The 25,039-nt window shown below is 50.7% G+C and overlaps 1 protein-coding gene across 3 annotated transcripts in view; it reads left to right on the forward strand.

Annotated features, from left to right (window-relative positions):
* Positions 1-25,039, forward strand: part of gcgra (glucagon receptor a) — a 120,583-nt gene that overhangs the window by 85,106 nt on the left and 10,438 nt on the right. For 2 of the 3 annotated variants that reach the window (XM_085963865.1, XM_085963864.1), the window contains exons 2-9: positions 5,939-6,096; positions 13,427-13,523; positions 14,061-14,168; positions 14,915-15,036; positions 15,703-15,809; positions 17,433-17,586; positions 21,351-21,510; positions 23,901-23,961. In XM_085963865.1, coding sequence (XP_085819991.1) covers positions 6,043-6,096; positions 13,427-13,523; positions 14,061-14,168; positions 14,915-15,036; positions 15,703-15,809; positions 17,433-17,586; positions 21,351-21,510; positions 23,901-23,961 — 863 coding nt within the window. In that variant the 5' untranslated portion in view covers positions 5,939-6,042. Of the gene's footprint in view, positions 1-5,938; positions 6,097-7,525; positions 9,115-13,426; positions 13,524-14,060; positions 14,169-14,914; positions 15,037-15,702; positions 15,810-17,432; positions 17,587-21,350; positions 21,511-23,900; positions 23,962-25,039 lie in introns of those variants that run through there. The other variant, XM_085963866.1, reaches the window with a different exon arrangement.

The raw sequence follows: 25,039 nt of genomic DNA on the forward strand, positions 1-25,039 counted from the left end.
TAGGCCTTGGCAGTGCCTCACACTATAGGCCTTGGCAGTGCCCCACACTATAGGCCTTGGCAGTGCCTCACACTGTAGGCCTCGGCAGTGCCCCACACTATAGGCCTCGGCAGTGCCCCACACTATAGGCCTTGGCAGTGCCCCACACTATAGGCCTTGGCAGTGCCTCACACTATAGGCCTTGGCAGTGCCCCACACTATAGGCCTTGGCAGTGCCTCACACTATAGGCCTTGGCAGTGCCCCACATTATAGGCCTCGGCAGTGCCCCACACTATAGGCCTTGGCAGTGCCCCACACAATAGGCCTCGGCAGTGCCCCACACTATAGGCCTTGGCAGTGCCCCACACTATAGGCCTTGGCAGTGCCTCACACTATAGGCCTCGGCAATGCCCCACACTATAGGCCTCGGCAATGCCCCACACTATAGACCTCGGCAGTGCCCCACACTATAGGCCTCGGCAATGCCCCACACTATAGGCCTCGGCAGTGCCCCACACTATAGGCCTCGGCAGTGCCCCACACTATAGACCTCGGCAGTGCCCCACACTATAGGCCTTGGCAGTGCCCCACACTATAGACCTCGGCAGTGCCCCACACTATAGGCCTTGGCAGTGCCCCACACTATAGACCTCGGCAGTGCCTCACACTATAGGCCTTGGCAGTGCCCCACACTATAGGCCTCGGCAATGCCCCACACTATAGGCCTCGGCAATGCCCCACACTATAGGCCTCGGCAGTGCCTCACACTATAGGCCTTGGCAGTGCCCCACACTATAGGCCTTGGCAGTGCCCCACACTATAGGCCTTGGCAGTGCCCCACACTATAGGCCTTGGCAGTGCCTCACACTATAGACCTTGGCAGTGCCCCACACTATAGACCTTGGCAGTGCCCCACACTATAGGCCTCGGCAGTGCCCCACACTATAGACCTTGGCAGTGCCCCACACTATAGGCCTTGGCAGTGCCCCACACTATAGGCCTCGGCAGTGCCCCACACTATAGGCCTTGGCAATGCCTCACACTATAGGCCTTGGCAGTGCCCCACACTATAGGCCTCGGCAGTGCCCCACACTATAGGCCTCGGCAGTGCCCCACACTATAGGCCTCGGCAGTGCCCCACACTATAGGCCTTGGCAGTGCCCCACACTATAGGCCTTGGCAGTGCCTCACACTATAGGCCTTGCTGTGCCCCACACTATAGGCCTTGGCAGTGCCTCACACTATATGCCTTGGCAATGCCCCACACCATAGGCCTCGGCAGTGCCTCACACTATAGGCCTTGGCAGTGCCCCACACTATAGACCTCGGCAGTGCCCCACACTATAGGCCTTGCTGTGGCTTTGAGCCTTCTCCAAGGTTTCTCAACAATAAAATGTTTTTTGTCTTTGCCCTTGTGGTTCTTGGCATTTATCGGAACTCTAATCGGAGGTTATTCTCTTGCAGTCACGCCCAAGGCGTCACAAGATGAGAAAGGCCATTTGACTTCTCAGTTCATCTGTCCAGAAAGTTTACTCCCACACACTCTTATTTAATTTCTGTGGTGCACTTCAGGGCATTTTCTATTTCTGAAATATGAGTGGGAATTATTTCCCTGAAGTGGAGGCAGATGCTTATTGTCTGATCAGAACACTAAAAGAAACGGTTACATGTGGGACTGGATAATCTTTCTAACATCATCTGAACTCCTTGATATGTTACTGCAACTCCAGCCTGTGTGTAATGCACTCTGCCGATATATGATGCTCTGTTTAGCATAGCTCGTCCAACTTTATATTCTTTATATGACATACCCTAGTTTATGTGCAAGCCACTCAGTTGTATCAAACTGCTGGACTGCAGAGGTTGAAGAAGGCAGCTCACCGCCACCTTCTCGGGGCAACTAGGGACGGGCAATAAATGCCAGCTTTGCCAGCGATGCCCACATCCCAAGAATTTTTTTTTTTTAAGTTCTCTATGTAATACACATCATTCTTTTATCAAGCATTCCCCTGTTCTGTAGGTAACAGTCCCTAGCCTCTATGTCATCTTCATAAAACACACTCCAACCGTGTGTCATCCTTCATATAACATGCTCCAACTGTACGTCATCCTTCATATAACACGCTCCAACCGTGTGTCATCCTTCATATAACACGCTCCAACCGCGTGTCATCCTTCATATAACACACTTCAACCGTGCGTCATCCTTCATATAACACACTCCAACCGTGCGTCATCCTTCATATAACATGCTCCAACCGTACGTCATCCTTCATATAACACGCTCCAACTGTACGTCATCCTTCATATAACACGCTCCAACCGTGCGTCATCCTTCATATAACACGCTCCAACCGTGCGTCATCCTTCATATAACACGCTCCAACTGTGTGTCATCCTTCATATAACATGCTCCAACCGTGTGTCATCCTTCATATAACATGCTCCAACCGTGCGTCATCCTTCATATAACACGCTCCAACTGTGTGTCATCCTTCATATAACACGCTCCAACTGTGTGTCATCCTTCATATAACATGCTCCAACCATGCATCATCCTTCATATAACATGCTCCAACTGTACGTCATCCTTCATATAACACGCTCCAACCGTGTGTCATCCTTCATATAACACGCTCCAACCATGTGTCATCCTTCATATAACACGCTCCAACTGTACGTCATCCTTCATATAACACGCTCCAACCATGTGTCATCCTTCATATAACATGCTCCAACCATGCATCATCCTTCATATAACATGCTCCAACTGTACGTCATCCTTCATATAACACGCTCCAACCGTGTGTCATCCTTCATATAACACACTCCAACCGTGTGTCATCCTTCATATAACACACTTCAACCGTGCGTCATCCTTCATATAACACACTCCAACCGTGCGTCTTCCTTCATATAACATGCTCCAACCGTACGTCATCCTTCATATAACACGCTCCAACTGTGCGTCATCCTTCATATAACACGCTCCAACCGTGCGTCATCCTTCATATAACACGCTCCAACTGTGTGTCATCCTTCATATAACATGCTCCAACCGTGTGTCATCCTTCATATAACATGCTCCAACTGTGCGTCATCCTTCATATAACACGCTCCAACCGTGTGTCATCCTTTATAGAACACGCTCCAGCCCGCGTGTTAGCCCTTATAACACAGACAGTTTTACGCTCAGCCCTCTCCATGTCAGATAGTCAAATTATATTTCCTTGACCCAGCCTCGTAAACTTTAATCTCTCTTTTCCTGTCATGTGATGGTGATGCCAAGAGCAAATGTCACTGGTTACAGTGACATCCATCGGCCAGGAAAATTGGCAGGAACGACGGAAGATACAGACTCTGGTTAAAGTGCAGCTGCAGAGCAAGGGAATTGTGACACAACAAAAACAAAACATGCAGGGAAAAAAAAACAGGATACATTACAAAAACTAAACAATGGCTGGGAGTGAGGTTGGAGGTTTGGAGAACAGTGGAAACTAATTGACCCGTGCCTCTGCGGTTATGACAGGCCGTGAACCTCCCAGCATGCCAGAGCTTCGGCTGGGAGCATGCTCCATCTGTTGCTCACTCTCTGCAGTTAAGCATTTTCACTGAGCGACGGCTAAATGACTAAACCACCTGTAGCAAAGCATGCTGCAGGGCAGGGTACAACAGTGATGGTGCTTATCACCACATCAATTGCCATATGCTTCATTACATATTGAGCACATCTTAATTACAAGACCAACACTGACGAGGTACTTTTTGTTAGTTTAGTTAAAGCCGCAGTGGATGCAAATAGGCTGCAAAGGGATATAGACCGGTTAAGTGATTAGGCAAGAAGGTGGCAGATGGAGTATAATGTGGGGAACGTGTGAAGTTATCCACTTTGGTAGGGAGAATGGAAAAGCAGAATATTTTTTAAATGGTGAGAGATTAGTAAATGTTGATGTTCGGAGGGATTTGATGACCTTGTACGCAAATCACAGAAAGTTAACATACAGTTACAGCAGGAAGGCAAAAGGTATGTTGGCCTTTATTGCAAGGGGTTGGAGTACAAGAATAAGGAAGTCTTGCTGCAATTATATAGGGCTCCTAGCGCCTGGGCCCGGTGCCGCTAACGCCTCCCGTGAAATCCAGCGGGAGGTTAACGGCAGCGGTAGCTGGTAGCACCTCATTGCCGTGCGCGGTGCCCCACTCGCGCCCCGGCCGCAAACTTGGTTCGCGCCCCCTGACCTACCGCCGGACAATATGTCCGACGGGGTCAGGGTGCTGCGTTTGCGGCCGCGACAGCGCAAATTAAAGGGCAGGTGTTGGCAGGCGGCCAAAAAAAAATTCCCCGCCCTTCCGCTTTTTTATGCGGGGTGCCGGCCGCGATCGGTCAGCCCCGCCCTCCTCCTGAGGGCCGGGCTGTTTTCCCGGCACCCCGCTCCCCGGTGGTCCAGCAGGGCCCCGCTGCGCCCGGCGCAAGGCCCCTCCCCTTTAATCAGGGGAGGGAGGCCTGCAATGACGTGGCGCTACGTGCCGACGCGTGTGGCGCTGTTGCGCGTAATGCCAAGATATTCAATGGCAGCACCCCAAGAAGGAGGGGGAGCGCTTCCAGTAGCACCCCGCCTCCTGCTTGGGGCGCTACCACTGAATTTACGGTGCAGGGGTGCTAACTTTTTCGGGGCGCTAAAAGTATCGACGTTAGTGCCCCAAAGGGGGCACAACCGAATTTTTCCCCCTTGGTCTCTTTACCTAAGGAAGGATATACTTGCCTTGGAGGGGGTGCAATGAAGGTTCACCAGACTGGTTCCTGGGCTAAGAGGGCTGTCTTATGAGGAGAGAGTGAGTACATCGTGCCTACTCCCACTCTAATTACCTCTTTAAGGTAATTGGCAAAAGAACCAGAGGTGACATGAGGAAAACTTTTTTTTACCCAGCGAGTTGTTGTGATCTGGAACGCGCTGCCTGAAAGGGCGGTGGAAGCAGATTCAATAGGAACTTTCAAAAGGGAATTGGTCAAATACTTGAAGGGAAAAATTTGCAGGTATATTGGGAAAGAGCGGGAGAGGGACTGACTGGATTGCTCTTCGAAAGAGTCGGCGCAGACGCGATGGGCCGAATGGCCTCCTTCTGTGCTGTGCTAGTCTATGATTCTATGATTCACACCCTGCCCCCATATCCCCTTCTCCCTCATGTATGCATCAAGCATCCCCTTAAATGTAGCAAGGCTATCTACTTCAAACCACTCCTTGTGAATGGGACTCAATCTTCATCAAGGAAACTTAAAGAATTGCCAAAATTCTATCAATTCAACTACTACATAAGAACATAAGAAATAGGAGCAGGAATCGGCCATTCGACCCCTCGAGCCATTCAATGAGATCATGGCTAATCTTCTACCCATCTCCACTTTCCCACCCGATCCCCATATCCCTTGATTCCCTTAGTATCCAAAACTCTATCGACCTCTGTCTTGAATATACTCAATGACTGAGCCTCCACAGCCCTCTGGGGTAGAGAATTCCAAAGATTCACCACCCTCTGAGTGAAGAAATTTCTCCTCATCTCAGTCCTAAATGGCCGACCCCTTATTCTGAGTCTGTGACCCCTGGTTCTCGACTCCCCAGCCAGGGGAAACATCCTCCCTGTCAAGCCCTGTAAGAATTTTGTATGTTTCAATGAGATCACCTCTCATTCTTCTAAACTTTAGGGAATATAGGCCTAGTCTACTCAATCTCTCCTCATAGAACCATCACCTCTTCCCAGGAACCAGACTGGTGAACCTTTGTTGCACTCCCTCTAAGGCAAGTATATCCTTCCTTAGGTAAGGAGACCAAAACTGTACACAGTACTTTGTTAACGGTGTGTTGTGAAACGGTATAAACCTGTATCACCGTGGCTGGTTGCTCCTGGTATCCGCTACAGATTGAGTTTGGAGTGATTGATTGATTTACGACCCCTTTGTTTCAGGAGGCCGTGCTAACAGCCATCGTACCCTCGGCCACTCCATGTGAGCGCTGAGCATCGCAGGAAGTCCCAGACGCACCGATGATTTTTGGCAGCACTGCAGAGGCATGTCACAGGCTCGATTTCTTATCCTCCTTGTAGTATTGTCCATGAATTTTCAGGTAAGAATCCCTTCTTCATCCGAAGCTGCCCAGGTTGTTTATGCAAATATGGGTGTGACATTCATATCCCTAGATTCCCCTAGAGACTAAAAAGCTATCTCAGCCTTGAATATACTCAACGACCCAGCATCCACAGCCCTTTCAGGTAGCGAATTCCAAAGATTCACAACCCTCTGAGTGAAGAAATTCCTCCTCATCTCAGTCTTAAATGGCCGACCCCTTATCCTGAGACTATGCCCCCTAGTTCTAGACACTCCAGCCAGGGGAAACAACCTCTCAGCATCTGCCCTGTCAATCCCCCTCAGAATCATATATGTTTCAATGAGATCACCTCTCATCCGTCTAAACTGCAGAGAGTATCGGCCCATTCTACTCAATCTCTCATCATAGGACAACCCTCTCACCCCAGGAATCAATCTAGTGAACCTTCCTTGCACCGCCTCTAAGGCATGTATGTCCTTCCTCAGATAAGGACATACATGCCTTAGGTAATCTAAATAATCTAAATTGATGGCACTTGAAAGTACCCCCTTGTGTGTGTTGTATACTTTCTATTTAGCGGTGGTTTTGGACTGTGTTGAGTGAGCTGTGCCTGTCAGTGTTCCTCCAGTGCCTGTCAATATGTGCGTTCAGTACCTGTCAATGTAGCACCGTGCCTGTTAATGTGCGATCAGTGTCTGTCAATGGGTTATTTTTTAAATATTCTCGGGATGTGGGCATCGCTGTCAAGGCCGGCATTTATGTTGGACATCTTGGGGAGTTAAGGGTTAATAATCAAAGCGACCTGTGTAATTATAACTGGTCGTGGAGCAAAAGGCTTTCTAAGACACGGGAAAACAGCGAGATGCCTCAGTAACTGGGACAACATCGACCATGACTGATTAAAGTAGAACTTTATTAGCAAGTGTAATAAATATAGGCAGAGGGGCCAATTTCCTATCATATCGAAGGGATGTTCAGGAAGATAAGCTGTTAATAAAACAACACCTCAACAATGCTCGCTTTAACGGGCTGCGCGGCCCATTCAAATTCCCGCGCAGGCACGTTTGTTTTCTATTTAAAAGCCGGCTGCACGGGAGCTCCAGACCGCTGTACGGCCGTGGGGCTTAACGGGAACATCGCTCCTCAAAGGATTCACAGACAGGTAGGTCAGGAAGTCTTGTATGAGGGAAGTACCTTTGAAGTAAACTGTTATCAAAGGGTTCAGGAACTGATACATCAGGAGGCCTTACCTGTGACAAGAACCTTTGATGTAGACAAACTAAGGTGTACAAAGGAGCCCGTTTTTCAGGAGTTAGTTGGAGAGCTCGAAAGATAGAGAAACCTAAAAGCTCCAGATTGATCACCTCTGCTGTATATGAACAAAGTCTGTTCCGTATACTCCACCATCAAGTGTCCCGTGCTCACTTAGTCAACCACCATCCTTCTATGGTTGACTAACAGTTGATCCAACAACTTATTGCCTATCCCTAGTTGACCCTTGAGAGGGTGGCGGTGGGCCGACTTCTTCAGGCTCTGAAGATTGGGTGACCGCTTTGCGGAACACCTCCGTTCAGTCCGTAAGGGGGACCCCGGGCTCCCGGTTGCCTCTCACTTTAATTCGCCGCCCCACTCCCACTCAGACCTCACTGTCCTCGGCCTCTTGCATTGTTCCACGGAAGCTCAGCTTAAGCTCGAGGAACAGCACCTCATCTTTCGATTAGGCAATTTACAGCCCTCTGGACTCAACATAGAGTTCAACAATTTCAGATCATAACCTCGGCCCCTATCATATATATATATATTTTTTTTTATCCACACTTTTTGTTTGGCCTTCTTTCTTCCCTCCCACGTGACAGCTGTCCTTCATTCTGCCCGGGCCATTCTCACTTCATCTAGAGCCATCCTTTGTTCCTTAACCTGTCCCATTACCACCTCCTCTTGTCTTGAATATCTCTTAATGTCTCTTAGCTTCTCCTGCTTTCTATCCTATCACAGACCTTCCCTTTTGTTCTTCCATCCCCTCCCCCATTTCCCAGCCCCTAAACTTGCTTTAAAATCTGTTCCATTTCCTGCTTTTTTCCAGTTCTGACGAAAGGGTTTCGACCTGAAACGTTAACTCTGTTTCTCTCTCCACGGATGCTGCCTGGCCTGCTGAGTTTTTCCAGCATTTTCTGTTGTTATTTCTGAAGATTCTACCTTCCCTCAGGACAGCAACGCCAGAGGTGTCTCTGCTCTGTCCCCTCAGATGCCGGCACCGTGGCTGCAATGTGCACCATCTACAAGATGCACTGCAGCAACTCGCCAAGGCTTCTTCGACAGCGCCTCCATGACATGGGCAGCAGGCGCATGGGAACACCACCACCTCCAAGTTCCCCTCCAAGTCACACACCATCTTGACTTGGAAGTATATCGGCCATTTCTTCATCGTGGCTGGGTCAAAATCCTGGAACTCCCTCCCTAACAGCACTGTGGGAGCACCTTCACCACACGGACTGCAGCGGTTCAAGAAGGCGGCTCACCACCACCTTCTCGAGGGCAACTAGACCTTAAACAGACGTTAGGCCCCTTACTGACATATGGGAGGCTTCGGGCGTGGGTAAAGGACGCCTCTTGTCCGTCCATACCCAAAATGTGGGCAGCACACTTACAGCCGGAGGTAAGTTTCCTGGCCGCTTTAGTAGGCCGTGTAGTGCCTGAAAAATGGGCGCTATGTGGCCCAGTCTCTGGACCATGGAGTATTGAAACAAATAAAAGCTTTATTAACACCGTAACAAATTAAAGACCTACAATGTTCTGATCTCTTAACTAAACTCATGCAAGTCCTTCCTGTGCAGGCCCTCTATATCCCTCTTAATCAAGACATGTCTGTGCGATCTATTCACCTAATGACTGTGGAATTACAACACTGTTTTAAGGTGTGTGCTCCAAGTTTGATCTCTCCTCAGCGCACAATGCAACAGGCGTGGAATTTAATTTAATACAAGCTGTGCTGCGGGCAGTGCAGAATATTGGACTGATCGAGAGTCGGGAACAAAGGTAATGAATGAATTGATGTGCAGCGGGGCCTAGAGTAGATAGATGCTGAGAGGTTGTTTCCCCTGGCCGGAGAGTCTAGAACTAGGGGTCATAGTCTCAGGGTAAGGGGTCGGCCATTTAAGTCGGAGATGAGGAGGAATTTCTTCGCTCAAAGGATTGTTAATCTTTGGAATTCTCTACCCCAGAGAGCTGTGGAGGCTCAGTCTTTGAGCATATTCAAGGCTGAGATCGATAGATTTTTGGATACTAAGGGAATCAAGGGATATGGGGATCAGGTGGTAAAGTCCCCCCGATCGCCCCCGTCCCCCCCAATCACCCCCGTCCCCCCCGATCGCCCCGTCCCCCCCAATCACCCCGATCGCCCCCGTCCCCCCCAATCACCCCCGTCCCCCCCGATCGCCCCGTCCCCCCCAATCACCCCGATCGCCCCCGTCCCCCCCAATCACCCCCGTCCCCCCCGATCGCCCCGTCCCCCCCAATCACCCCGATCGCCCCGTCCCCCTGATCGCCCCACCCCCCCAATCACCCCCGATCGCCCCGTCTCCCCCAATCACCCTCGTCGCCCCCGTCCCCCCGCCCCCCCCGATCACCCCGTCCCCCCGATCGCCCCGTCCCCCTGATCGTCCCACCCCCCCCGATCACCCCCGTCCCCCCCGATCACCCCCGTCCCCCCCGATCGCCCCCGTCCCCCTGATCGCCCCACCCCCCCCCCAATCACCCCCGTCCCCCCCGATCCCCCCGATCGCCCCCGATCGCCCCGTCCCCCCCGATCGCACCGTCCCCCCAATCACCCCCGTCCCCCCCCGATCACCCTGTCCCCCCCAATCACCCCCGTCCCCCCAATCACCCCCGTCCCCCCATCACCCCCGTCCCCCCCGATCCCCCCCCAATCACCCCCGTCCCCCCAATCACCCCCGTCCCCCCATCACCCCCGTCCCCCCCGATCCCCCCAATCACCCCCGTCCCCCCAATCACCCCCGTCCCCCCAATCACCCCCGTCCCCCCCAATCACCCCCGTCCCCCCCGATCGCCCCGTCCCCCCCAATCACCCCGTCCCCCCCGATCGCCCCGTCCCCCCGATCGCCCCGTCCCCCCGATCGCCCCGTCCCCCCGATCGCCCCGTCCCCCCGATCGCCCCGTCCCCCCGATCGCCCCGTCCCCCCCCGATCGCCCCGTCCCCCCCGATCGCCTCGTCCCCCCAATCACCCCCGTCCCCCCCAATCACCCCCGTCCCCCCCAATCGCCCCCGTCCCCCCCAATCACCCCCGTCCCCCCCAATCACCCCCGTCCCCCCCATCGCCCCCGTCCCCCCGATCGCCCCCGTCCCCCCGATCGCCCCCGTCCCCCCCATCGCCCCCGTCCCCCCCATCGCCCCCGTCCCCCCGATCGCCCCCGTCCCCCCGATCGCCCCCGTCCCCCCCAATCAACCCCGTCCCCCCGATCGCCCCCGTCCCCCCCGATCACCTCATTCCCCCCCGATCGCCCCGTCCCCCCCGATCGCCCCGTCACCCCCGATCGCCCCGTCCCCCCCATCGCCTCATTCCCCCCCGATCGCCCCGTCCCCCCCGATCGCCCCGTCCCCCCCGATCGCCTCATTCCCCCCCGATCGCCCCGTCCCCCCCGATCGCCCCGTCCCCCCCGATCGCCCCCATCTCCCCCGACCGCCCCGTCCCCCCCGATCGCCCCGTCCCCCCCGATCGCCCCGTCCCCCCCGATCACCCCCATCTCCCCCCGATCGCCCCCGTCCCCCACGATCGCCCCTTCCCCCTGATCGCCCCGTCCCCCCCGATCGCCCCCATCTCCCCCCGATCGCCCCGTCCCCCACGATCGCCCCGTCCCCCACGATCGCCCCGTCCCCCCCGAACGCCCCGTCCCCCCCGATCGCCCCGTCCCCCCCGATCGCCCCTATCTCCCCCGATCGCCCCCATCTCCCCCGATCACCCCCGTCCCCCCAATCGCCTCATTCCCCCCGATTGCCCCGTCCCCCCGATTGCCCCGTCCCCCCCATCGCCTCATTCCCCCCGATTGCCCCCGTCCCCCCGATTGCCCCGTCCCCCCCATCGCCTCATTCCCCCCCAATCGCCCCCGTCCCCCCGATTGCCCCGTCCCCCCCATCGCCTCATTCCCCCCCAATCGCCCCCGTCCCCCCGATCGCCCCGTCCCCCCGATCGCCCCGTCCCCCCCGATCGCCCCGTCCCCCCCGATCGCCCCGTCCCCCCCGATCGCCCCGTCCCCCCCGATCGCCCCGTCCCCCCCCGATCGCCCCGTCCCCCCCGATCGCCCCCTTCCCCCCGATCGCCCCGTCCCTCCCGATCGCCCCCTTCCCCCCGATCGCCACGTCCCTCCCGATCGCCCCCTTCCCCCCCGATCGCCCCGTCCCCCCCGATCGCCCCGTCCCTCCCGATCGCCCCCATCCCCCCGATCACCCCGCCCCTCCCGATCGCCAACGTCCTTGCAAACTACCGTCCTAACTCCAACCTCCCTTTCCTCTCCAATGCCCTTGATCGTGTTGTCCAAAATCCGTGCCCATCTTTCCCACAATTCCATGTTTGAATCCCTCCAATCCGGTTTCCGCCCCTGCCACAGTACCGAAACAGCTCTCGTCAAAGTCACAAATGACATCCTTTGTGACTGTGACAAAGGTAAATTATCCTCATCCTTCTCGACCAGTCTGCAGCCTTTCACACGGTTGACCACTCCATCCTTCTCCAATGCCTCTCCACCGTCGTCCAGCTGGGTGGGACTGCACTCGCCTGGTTCCATTCTTATCTATCTAATTGTAGCCAAAGAATCACCTGCAGTGGCTTCTCTTCCCGCTCCCACATCATTACCTCTGGTGTCCCCCAAGGATCTATCCTTGGCCCCCTCCTATTTCTCATCTACATGCTGCCACTTGGCGACATCATCCGAAAACACAGCGTTAGTTTCCACACGTACGCTGAAGACACCCAGTTCTACCTCACCACCACTTCTCTCGACCCCTCCGCTGTCTCTAAATTGTCAGACTGCTCATCAGACATCCAGTACCGGATGAGCAGAAATTTTCTCCAATTAAATATTGGGAAGACCGAAGCCACTGTCTTCAATCCCCGCCATAAACTCCGTTCCCTAGCCACTGACTCCATCTCTCTCCCTAACATCTGTCTGAGGCTGAACCACACGGTTCACAACCTTGGTGCCATATTTGACCCTGAAATGAGCTTCCGACCACATATCCGTGGCATAACTAAGAACGCCTATTTCCATCTCTGTAACATCGCCTGTCTCCGCCCTTGCCTCAGCTCATCTGCTGCTGAAACCCTCATCCATGCCTTTGTTACCTCTAGACTTGACTATTCCAACACACTCCTGGCTGGCCTCCCACATTCTACCCTACGTAAACTTGTCATCCAAAACTCGGCTGCCCGTGTCCTAACCCACACCAAGTCCCGTTCGCCCATCACCCCTGTGCTCGCTGGCCTACATTGACTCCTGGTTAAGCAGCGCCTCGATTTCAAACTTCTCATCCTTGTTTTCAAATCCCTCCATGTCCTCGCCCCTTCCTGTCTCTGTAATCTCCTCCAGCCCCACAGCCGCCCCTAATTTTGCCCTCTTGAACATCCCTGATTATAATCGCTCAACCTTTGGTGGCCGTGCCTTCTGTTGCCTCGACCCTAAGCTTTGGAATTCCCTCCCTAAACCTCTCTGCCTCACTACCTCTCTTTCCACCTTTAAGACGCTCCTTAAAACCTACCTCTGACCAAGCTTTTGGTCACCTACCCTAATTTTCTCCTTATGTGGCTCGGTGTCAAATTTTTTGTCTTATAATACTCCTGTGCAGCGCCTTGGGACGTTTTACTACGTTAAAGGCGCTATATAAATACAAGTGGTTGTTGTTGTTGCCCCTCCCGATCACTTCCTTCCCTCTCGATCGCCTCCGTCCCTCCCGATCACCTCCGTCCCACCTGAACAGCTCCCCCTTTCGCTCACTTCCTTCTCTCCCGATTACCTCCGACCCTCCCAATTCTCCCCTCCTGTTACGTCGCCATGGGAATCCTGTGCTGGGACTGAGAGTTCTAATGGATCGAACAGGAATGGTCCATGGGCATGCTGGGCTTGCATGAGGATCGGAGTCTACTGGGAAAGAGTGAGAATGGCTTTAGCAAGTCCGAGCTTGCACTGGGCTCAGAATATCAATGGTGCCTCTTGTTAATGTGGAGAGGTTGTCCCCCGCCCCCATCCCCATCCGCCCTCACTGAGCTTCCTCATTTTGTACATGAAGACAACTCCTTGGACGCATTTGCCATTTTTTGTTTGGATTTCTTTCTTCCAGAGGGCATCAGTTGAAGTTCTGGAGCACACCTTGGAAAAGTGGCAAAGATATTCCAACGAATGTTTGAGAAACATGTCCAGGGCCTCGCAGCCGAAAGGTAGGACTGCCCCCAGTACAAAGTGGGGTTCGCTCGGCGATGCCATTTGAGGTCTCGGGGTGCCAATGAAGTACTTTTGAAGTGTAGTCACTGTTGTAATGTAGGGAACGCGGCAGCCAATTTGCGCACAGCAAGCTCCCACAAACAGCAATGAGAAAATGACCAGATAATCTGTTTTTTTAGTGATGTTGATTGAGGGATAAATATTGGCCAGGACACAGGAGAGAATGCCCCCTTGCTTTTACTTTGAATAGTGCCGTTTTTTTTTTTTTACATCCCCCTGAGAGAGCAGACGGGGCCTCTGTTTAACGTCTGTATCTGAAAGACGGCACCTCCGACACTGCGGCACTCCCTCAGCACTGCACTGGAGTGTCAGCCTAGATTTTGTGCTTAAGTTTCTGGAGTGGGACTTGAACCCACAACCTTCTGACTCAGAGGCGAGAGCGCTGCCCACTGAGCCACGGCTGACACCAGTTGCTGTAGTTTCCTCTGTGAACCTTTACTGAGCAGCGTTGGTCTTTTGTCTTTTTTCCGTAGGTGTGGTGTGTAATCGGACCTTTGACAAATATGCCTGTTGGCCTGATGGCCTCCCAAATACCGTTGTGAACGTCTCCTGTCCCTGGTACTTGCCGTGGCACAGCACAGGTAAAAGTCCTTCGCCTTTCAGTTAGAACTTTCATAGTTGGCCCTTGAGTCAAAGTCAAATTAACTTGAGGCAGTGAGACCTGTGGATTGAATCAACTAAAGAAATAAAATGGGCTAAATGGGCCCTTTTGGCTTCTCGCCTCCATGCTCACTGGGCTAGTAATCTGAGGCCTGGACGAATGATCCGGAGACGTGAGTCAAATCCCACCAGGGTAGCTGGGGAATTTAAATTCAGTTAATTAAATAAATCTGGAATAAAACGCTAGCATCAGTAATGGTGACCATGAAACTACCAGATTGTCGTAAAAACCCATCTGGTTCACTAATGTCCTTTAGGGAAGGAAATCTGCCGTCCTTACCCGGTCTGGCCTAATATGTGACTCCAGAACCACAGCAATGTGGTTGACTCTTAACTGCCCTCTGAAACGGCCGAGCACGTCACTCAGTTGTATCAAACCATTACGACAAAGTATAATAGCTTCGCCATACGGACTGCAGCGGTTCAAAACGCCACCGCCTTCTCAAGGGCAGTTAGAGGGTGGGCAATAAATGCTTGCCGTACAAGTGATGCCCACATCCCTTGAATGAATAAAATAAAAATAAAAACAATGGTCGTTTACGAATTAATCACAAGCTTATCATTTAATTGATCCTTCAAGTGTTTCCAGTCTTCCAGTGCACTCCCAGCCACAGTCTTGTCACTAGACTTTAATGAAAAGAAGATGACTGATTTGTCTCTTTTACAGTGCAGGGTGGCTCTGTGTTCAGGAAGTGTGGGCCTGATGGCCATTGGGTGATGGACTCCATAAAACAGCCCTGGAGGAACAGCAGCCAATGCAAAAATGATCCCAAAGACGACCGAGCTCAGGTAGGACAGCGGACATTCCCAGCACTGGGTGCCTGTTGGAATCCTTGGGCAATTACAGGGATCGCAGCCTGTTTTCAAGCGCATGCACAGGGGCAGAAATTCAACAGATGGTATCGCATCAAGCACCTGTTATACGGCCCGATATTCACGTTCGATTGACATTAATGGGATCGAATATCGGGCCGGGCGTCTCACGGGTTCTCGATGCGATTCTGCCCATTTTGCGATACCGCCCGAGGCAAATTTCTACCCAGCCGTATTTTAAAGGAAAGTTGTTGTCTCCGGGCTATGGGGAAAGAGCCGGGGGGAGTGGGACTAATTGGATCGCTCTTTCAAAGAGCCGGCACAGGCACGGTGGGCTGAACGGCCTCTTTCTGTGCTGTATCATTCTATGTCGTACTCTTAATATTCCCTCCCCCCCCCCCCCCCCACCCCAAAAGATTTGGTTATTTTTTCTGAAAGGTATTTATTACTTTCTCTACCCGAGGTTCCTCCAGAATCCTTTGGTAACCATCCGTCGTGATATTGACAGCAATCTGTATACTATTTCACTGCAATTAACAAATGAGACACCTTCCCTGCTTATCTCTCCATCATTTTGGAATCAAGGTTCTGTTGTGCTGCCCCATCATACTTTTAGTAATCTATATTTTTGTCACTTTTCAGCAGGAACAGGGGAAGATTCTGGATGGTTTCAAGATTATGTATACGGTGGGATACTCACTCTCCCTAGGAACCCTGGTGTTGGCCCTGGGAATTCTAGTGGGATTTAGGTAAGAGCTGGCTCGCACTCTCATTAAAACCCGCCTGCTTATTGTCCAAAGTAAGATGCTGATCCCTGTCCCGCAATGCAGGAGTTTGGTGATGGACTCAGACGTCACACCTCTAGTGCACTGACCTTTCACCTCTGGTATACTGGCCTTACACCTCTAGTACACTGACCTTTCACCTCTGGTATACTGACCTTACACCTCTAGTACACTGACCTTACATAGAAACATAGAAGATAGGAGCAGGAGTAGGCCATTCGGCCCTTCGAGCCTGCTCCGCCATTCGATGAGATCATGGCTGATCATCCAAATTCAGTACCCTGTCCCTGCCTTCTCCCCATATCCCTTGATCCCTTTAGCCTTAAGAAATATATCCAAATCTTTCTTGAATATACTTAATGAACTGGCCTCCACCGCCCTCTGTGGCAGAGAATTCCACAGGTTCACCACTCTCTGGGTGAAGAAATTCCTCCTCATTTCAGTCCTAAATGGCTACCCCTTATCCTTAGACTATGACCCCTGGTTCTGGACTCCCCGGCCATCAGAAACATCCTTCCTGCATCTAGTCTGTCCAGGCCTGACAGAATTTTATAGGTTTCGATGAGATCCCCTCTCAATCTTCTAAACTCCAGTGAGTATAAGCCCAATCGACACAATCTCTCCTCGTACGTCATTCCTGCCATCCCAGGTATCAGCCTGGTGAATCTTCGCTGCACTCCTTCCATGGCAAGAACGTCCTTCCTCAGGTAAGGCGACCAAAACTGCACACAATACTCAAGGTGTGGTCTCACCAAGGCCCTGTACAACTGCAGCAAGACATCCTTGTTCTTGTACTCGAACCCTCTTGCTACGAAGGCCAACATACCATTTGCCTTCTTAACCGCCTGCTGCACCTGCATGCTTACCTTCAGCGACTGGTGCACAAGAACACACAGGTCTCTTTGCATTTCCCTTTCTCCCAATCTATTGCCATTCAAATAATAATCTGCCTTCCTGTTTTTGCCACCAAAGTGGATAACCTCACATTTATCCACATTATAGTGCATTTGCCATGTTTCTGCCCAATCACCCAACCTGTCCAAATCGTACTGGAGTTTCACGACATCCTCCTCACAGCATACCCTCCCACCCAGCTTTGTGTCGTCTGCAAATTTGGAGATATTACATCCAATTCCCTCGTCCAGATCATTAATATATATCGTGAACAGCTGGGGTCCTAGGACCGATCCTTGCGGTACCCCACTAGTCACTGCCTGCCACTCGGAAAACGACCCGTTTATTCCAACTCTTTGCTTTCTGTTCGCCAACCAGTTCTCTATCCAAGTCAATACCTCTAGTACACTGACCTTTCACCTCTAGTACACTGACCTTTCACTTCTAAAATATTGACCTTTCACCTCTAGTATACTGACCTTTCACCTCTAGTATGATGACCTTTCACCTCTAGTATACTGAACGGGCTGCCCAAAAATGGGACAGTGTTCAGTTCCCCAACACTAGCATTCCTCGTCTCCATTAGCACGAAATTCACAGAGAGAATCCATCCCTTCAGCTTGATCTAATACACGTCTTTCTGACGGGTGAGCAATTCCTAACCTGCATCATTTTTCCGTTTCCTTCTTGCAGGAAACTTCATTGTATGAGGAACTACATCCACATGAACCTGTTTGCCTCATTCATCCTTCGAGCAGTGTCGATCCTCATTAAAGACGCTCTTTTTAAAACACAGTACAACCAAATCCCAGAAGACGTTGACATTAAAGTCTGGTTTAACAATGAGGTAGGCTCCTCTCTGGTGGGCTTGTATTGTTTTGTAGAGAAGAAGGAGGGAAACATCCTCTTGTAACAAGGTTCTTCAGGCAGATCTTTGTCTACCATATTGTGGTAATATAGATGCCCTGGTACATTTGGGAATCAGCCAGTCTGAAGAATTACTTTTATTGTAAATAATAATGCTGGAAAATCATTCAGCAAGTCAGTGTTTGCTTTAAGTTGGAATTAGATCATGTTTAAGTTGTCAGAAGGGTGTTGTGTATGGCACTACATGGCAGGACTATGATGGGATACTTCGGTCACTGGGGGTCATTTCAACATTCGGCGATTGTGTAACACGGGCCATACTGGATCGATCGCCCATTATACATCTCTCCTCATTTCCCTTTCCAGTGAAGACAATAGAAAGGAAAATCAGAAGAGGTGTATAACAATCTGATATCACCCGTTATACACTATCGGCAAAAGTTAAAATGACCCCCATAGTATTCAATGCTGGAATAGGGGACAGAGAACTGATTGGTGTACCCAGCATTACTAAGTGATATTGTATTGTGGCAAGATCTTGATTTACTTTACAGCATTTTTTTTGCCAGTATATTATAGCACTGTTTATGATATCTGGCCCTACCTCTACGACTGCAGGTACCATGTTTAATCTGGCCCAGTAAATTCTACATAGTGGCTAACGGCAATACCCAGTCTGCTACTGAGTCCTTTCACCAAGGTGGTCCCAGGTTCAACATCCAGTCCGTGCTAAATGAGAGTGTAGTAGGGCACAATTAACATCAGAGGCCCTGGGCTAGGAAGAGGATAGAGCAGCCAACGTTCCGACTTCTGACCACTGCCCGATGATCCTGGCTAGGAAGTGTGCATGGACGAATGTTGGGTGAAGATGGGATTGGACTTAGTTATGATGCAGGAACAAGGCCAACTTGGATGAGATGCCAATGGGCTACCAGCATAGATGGAACCATCCTCTACATCCCAACAGTCAGAAGAGGAGGGAGGAGATGGGAGAAAATGGGGAAAAATATCCTAATCAAATTGGCCACGACATCTCTGGTCCCAGTGACCTCTCCCCCCATCTCTGCTTAAAGAAGGGGGATAAGAGAAACATAAAAGGGCTCATTATCCAGATAAAATACGTTCTTCTGCTCTTCCAATCCCCTTCACAATGGTCCAATGTGGTTAATCTAGATTAACAAAACAAAACCATAGGCTTATTACAGGATTACTTGAAAAGTTCAGTCCTGGTACCTCCAGAATTAGGGAATGAACAGTCTGATTGAACTCTGTTTCCCATGAGGTCTAACCCATGTTCAGAGATATAATGACAGACCAGTAAAGGGCTGGAGAACTTTTACTAAAGCTGCCCAATAGTGGGAACACTGCACACTGGGTGGTAAGGTAAGTCCTTTCACCTCAGGGGCCTGTGTTGGCCCAGAGTCCCTCTGTTGGCTATAAGGGCCCTACATGAAATGTTGGGCATTCCTCAATCCAGTTTCAATGAACAAAGGTCCACAGTGAGAAGCTAAATCGACAGCAAATTGGCGATCTCATGGAAGGAAGCCAAAAGGATGGCTCGTGTGGGAAATAGAAAATGTCACACTGACGCAGTTGGGCAGTGTTTTCCTATAGTCGGTTGCATGTTGTTGAAGCAGAGAAGATTATAGGGTAGATTTAATGGGAGCAGTTCTAACCTACCCGCCCATTAGGAAACTGGCGGGATCGGGGGCGGCGCTGGTTTGACACCCTGCTCCGATTTTACTGTCAATCGAAACCAGCGGAGAGCGTCATCGGGCGGGGGCTAAAAGCGGCGTTCCGCCCGATCCCGTGGGATTCCCACCCAGCCAGTTAGGTTTAAAACTAGCCCGGATGAATTTGCATTCCTGGAGCTGAGTTTCACGCACTTGGAGTAGACAACAGGAATTCGAGCACGTCGGCCTTGCAGGAACTACCGTCCAGTATGTCGGAGCATGAAATTTATCCAACCTCCCCTCACATCTGGACCCGTGGCTGTAACGGTCCTGAAGTGCCCGATGCTGACTTTAGGTGACCGAAGCTGGAAAGAGCGCACAGTTTCCCTGCGCTGACAATCCTCAGGACAAACGCTCATTAAGGAAACAAAAAATGCAATTGGCTGTAATCTCCGGAGAGCACGAGCCTCTTAGTTGTGTCGGTAAAGCTGCTTAGTGATCAGCTGTGAGGAATTTTGAATGTTTCCCTCTTTCTCCCCATTCCACCAAACGCTCCTTCCATTTTAGGTCAGGATGGCTGTAACCTATCAAGGGTTTAGACAGTACGTGCTAAGAAAACATCGAAGATTATTTCTTTCCATCACTGTGCTTGCCAAAATGATCCCAATCCCTCACTAGCACTCAATCTGTTGAGCTGGTTTTAGTTTCCACAGTGTGCTGGACTTTATCCCCCATTGGCAACACATCCTTTATGATATTTCCTTTATTTTTTTTTCCGTTGCTTGCAAATAGATATTGAACATGACTTTATGCCTTTTTATAAATAAGCACCACCACAAAGAAAGGTCTTGGATTAAATCTCCTCCCCAATTCAGTCAGGGCCATTAATCTGGTACGCTAAACAGAAGCAATGCTATTTGATCATTGTTTTGATGTCACACCGGCTCCTATGTTGGTGGCAGTGTAAACTCAAAAGCTGGGTAGTTGGGTTTTGTCGCTGCACCTCTAAAGTTCCAATTGGACAACCTTAGAGCATTTCTACGCTGTCCAATGATAATGGGAGCAATTTAAACGTAATCCTCCCAGCGGGAAGCTGATGGGATCGAATGCAGTGCTGGTTTTACACCCAACCCAATTCTACTCTCCGCTGAAGTTCTCCACTCCCTGGTGATACTCCCTGTTGTTCTTTACAAAATATTCCAAAGTATTTACAGCGCAGATACAGGCCATTCGGCCCAACTGGTCCATGCCATTGTTTATGCTCCACACCAGCCTCCTCCCGCCCTTCTTCATCTCACCCTATCAACATCTCCTTCTATTCCCTTCTCCCTCGTGTTTATCCAGCTTCCCCTTAAACACATCTGTGCTATTTGCCCCAACCACTCCCTGTGGTAGTGAGTTCCACATTCTCACCACTCTCTGGGTAAAGAAGTTTTTCCAGAATTCCCTATTGGATTTATTAGCGACTATCTTATATTTATGGCCCCTAATTCTTGTCTCCCCACAAGTGGAAACATCTTCTCTATGTCTACCCTATCAAACCCTTTTAGAATCTTAAAGACCTCGATCAGGTCACCCCTCAGTCTTCTCATTTCTAGAGAAAAGGGCCCCAGCCTGCTCAATCTTTCCTGATGGGTTCTGGTATCATTCTAGTAAATCTTCTTTGCACTTTCTCCAGTGTCTGTATGTCCTTTTTATAATATGGAGACCAGAACTATGCACATTACTCCAAGTGTGGTCTAACCAAGGTTCTATATAAGTTTAGCATAACGTCTCTGCTTTTCAATTCTATCTCTCAAGAAATGAATCCAAGTGCTTTGTTTGCTTTTTTATGGCCTTGTGCATGGCTGCGTCGCTACTTTTAGTGATTAGTGTATCTGCACCCCCCGATCCCTCTGTCTCTCTACCCCATTTCAACACTTACTTTCTCAGAAGTGTGTGGCCTCCTTATTCTTCCTGCCAAAATGTACCACCTCACACTTACCTATATTGAAGTTCATTTGCCAATGACACGCCCGATCTGCAACGTTATTATTTGAGGCTCTAATCCGTGTTTCTTTCCTTCACACAGACTGCAGCTGGATGCAGAACAGCTCAAGTGCTGATGCAGTACTGCATCGGGGCCAATTATTACTGGTTACTGATCGAAGGGATCTACTTACACAACCTGCTGGTGATTGCCGTCTTCTCTGAAAAGAGCTACTTTAATATTTATTTATGTATTGGCTGGGGTAGGTGTTCAGTTCATTCTGGTTCATTGCGTTGTTATCTGGGGGGAGCCCATTAACATCACACCAGTCAGATAAGGGGTAAGCCAATTAGGACTGAGATGAGGAGGAATTTCTTCACCCAGAGAGTGGTGAACCTGTGGAATTCTCTATCACAGAAGGCAGTTGAGGCCAATTCATTAAATATATTCAAGAAGGAGTTGGATATATTTCTTAAGGCTAAGGGGATCAAGGGATATGGGGAGAAAGCAGGGACAGGGTACTGAATTTGGATGATCAGCCACGATCTCATTAAATGGCGGAGCAGGCTCGAGGGGCCGAATGGCCCACTCCTGCTCCTATCTTCTATGTTTCTATGTTCCTTATTGTGAGATAGCAACAGAAACCGCTGGAAACACTCAGCAGGTCAGGCAGCATCTGTGGAGAGAGAAACAGAGTTAATGGGCTAGATTTTCGGGGAGCCATCAGGCGGGGTTTCAGGCGTGTGGGGGGGGAAATCCCGACTTTGGGGGTCCTGACACCATCCCGCCCAAAACCCCGCCCCACGTAAGTTTCAGGGGCGGCGGGTACCCGCCCCGCACTGGGACCAGGCGGGAAGGGATTAGTGCCAATTAACTGCCTGTTAACAAATAGTTAACAGGCAGTTTTTAGCCTAATCCCCATTATGAGGGGTGTCATGTGGGATTCCCGACGCTCCAAACCACGCCAGGTTAGAGCAGGTGGGCCGTCGGGTTGAGGGAGTTGGAGGGGTCGAGATGTCGGCGCTCAGGTGAGTGATGGGTGTGCTTGGTGCGTGTAAAGTGTGTAAAGAACTTTTACTTACCTGTACTTACCTTAACAGCCTTTCTTCCTGTAGCCATCGGGAGCGCATCACTCAGCCAGAACTGAAAGCTGAATGGCTGCGATCTGTGAAAAGTGACAGCCTTCAGCTTTCAGTGCTGCTGAGATTTCTAAATGAGTCTATGCAGAAGGAGTCATCTTAGAAATCAGAGTGTCAGTGTTTGACAGCTTCAAACAGCTGTGAAACACTAATACTTCATCTGTCAAGAAATCTTGACAGATGAAATTTCAGTCTGTGACGTCACCTGTTGCCGGGTGGCCCTTAATTGGCCTGCTGAGCCCGCTGGGCGAGCTCAACAAGGTCAATCAAGGGAAAATCGAGCGGATTGGCTGGACGTCGAAGTAGGCGGGTCAAAAACCCGAAAGGGGAAGTCCCGCCTTCTTCCCGACAGGTTCGACAAAATCGACCCCAATGTTTCAGGTTGAAGACCTTTCATCAGAAGGGTCCCAGACCTGAAATGTTAACTCTGTTTCTCTCTCCATGGATGCTGCCTGACCCGCTGAGCATTTCCAGCGTTTTCTGTTGTTATTTCAGATTTCCAGCATCCGCAGTATTTTGCTATTCCTTATTGTGAGAGTCCAATTCCAAAGTACATTCAGAACTTCAAAGTGAATCAGTGCTGGATCTGTGGATCCTTGATCCTTACATTCACGGTTCTCTCCAGTGTATGGCAGCATGCCTGTTGGAACTTGCAATTCCCTACGCCCAGAGTGGTTGACTTCAGCTCCTCCATTGTCGGGCAATGCCTGGTGAACGTCAGGTATTGGCAAACACCCAAGAACACGCAACTCGCTTTCCTGCAGCCTCCGCTGTGGGGTCAAGGGAATCATTGGCAGAGGCAGGAATGTCCCCTAATGGCTCGGTAAATGCACCTCTTGACTGGGAAGGTCACGGGTTTCAGTCCGGCCTATGTTTTTGAGTAGCTGGTCTGAGCCGTGGAGGAATCTCCGTCGGCTTCTGTGTTTCCCCGGGTCAGCGAGAGGAAGAATCAGCCGGGACATCTGCTCCCGATCGGCATCCAGTGGCCCTGCTGGAAAGTACAGGCGTGTGGGCATCGGGTGAGAGCAGGATCGGGGTTGGCACTGAGGCCCCCCACCCCCACCTCTCCCCTCGCTGATACCACCTGTTGACAAACGCTGCCTGACATAAGAAAACTACTAGGCACTTGGTCTAAGCGTTAAACAAAGCTTTAATCAACTGTTTTACAACATGGAGGTCTAGTTGTGTCCTTCACTAGTTCCTGTTAAGAATGTCCTGAGCAAGCTGGGCCCGTGCCCGAGTATTTATACTCTCCCTGGACAGCGCCACCCGCAGGCCGCTCAGTATTATTCCATAAGTCTTGCTTCCATGAATGACTAATTCATGTCACTGCCCATCTTTACAAATGAAGAATGACCACATACCAGAGGAAAGCTAGCAGGGGCAAAGACCTTCAGGCAAAGTCGGAAGACCAGTTAAAGAAAAAAAGTTAACATAGCACAATCTCTTTCAGAGCATTCTCAGTTTGGTTCTACAATAACCCAGATTCATGCTATTTTATGTTGTATTCCAGGAGCGCCGGTGTTATTCGTTGTTCCTTGGGTGGTCGTCAAGTATTTATATGAAAATACTGGGTAAGTAGACTCATGGCATGGCACCAGTGTACAGTACAGTGCCATGCCTCACCGCTAAAGCCACCTGCAAACAGTCACCTGTTTTCTGCAGACAACTCATACGATCGATCTAGATACGTCCAAATGAAACTAGACGAGTGTCGGTGATCAAGCTGGGGCTTGAGAAACCTGTGGACCTGTGACGGCTCTCGTCCCATTAGTAGAGGCTGAATTTGAACTCGGGGTCTAGAGGTGAAAGGGCAGAGTGTGCAACCCTCTGTGTGAAAGGGCAGAGTGTGCAACCACCCACTCTGTGTATGTCTACTAATCATTAAGGGAAAGGTTTGCACATGTACTTTCAGTAAATGTCTTAGAAACCCAGATGAATTTGATCTCTTTAATGGGGTGGGGTGGTGGGTCATATTGCTTTCACGTCCAATTGCTTTAGTGACTTGAACAGATCACCCATTATATTTGATTAATTGCCATCTCCCAACAAGCATTACATAGAATTACACAGTATTCACAGCTCAGAAACAGGCCATTCGGCCCAACTGGTCCATGCCAGTGTCTATGCTCCACACGAGCCTCCCACCCTCCTTCATCTCACCCCATCAGCATATCCTTCTGTTCCTTTCTTCCTCTTGTGCTTATCCAACTTCCCCTTAAATGCATCTAGCCAGACGATTCCTATTTTCCCCCTCAAAAAATAAAGAAGCAAGCCTCAAATTACAAACCCTGAGCAGTCACCCTTGATGACAACAGGTGCATTTCTGCATGAGCTCAAAGCTTGGTCTACCCTCCATCTGTGGTTGGAGAATCGTGGACAACCTGAGTTGGCAGGGTGGGAAGAAGCACAATCCAGCTAGTGGTGGAAGTGCATAGGCTGGGGTTGTTTTCTTTGGAACAGAGGAGGCTGAGGGGAGACTTAATTGAGGTGTCTAAAATTATGAGGGGCCTAGATAGAGTAGTTGGAAGGACCTATTTCCCCTTAGCAGAGAGGTCAATAACCAGGGGGGCATAGATTTAAAGTAATTGGTAGAAGGAGTAGAGGGGAGATGAGGAGAATTTTTTTCACCCAGAGGGTGGTGGGGGTCTG

The sequence above is a fragment of the Somniosus microcephalus genome, chromosome 21 (genome assembly GCF_052327205.1).
Source record: "Somniosus microcephalus isolate GS21.2 chromosome 21, FLI_Smic_1.0, whole genome shotgun sequence".
Taxonomy (NCBI): Eukaryota; Metazoa; Chordata; class Chondrichthyes; order Squaliformes; family Somniosidae; genus Somniosus; species Somniosus microcephalus.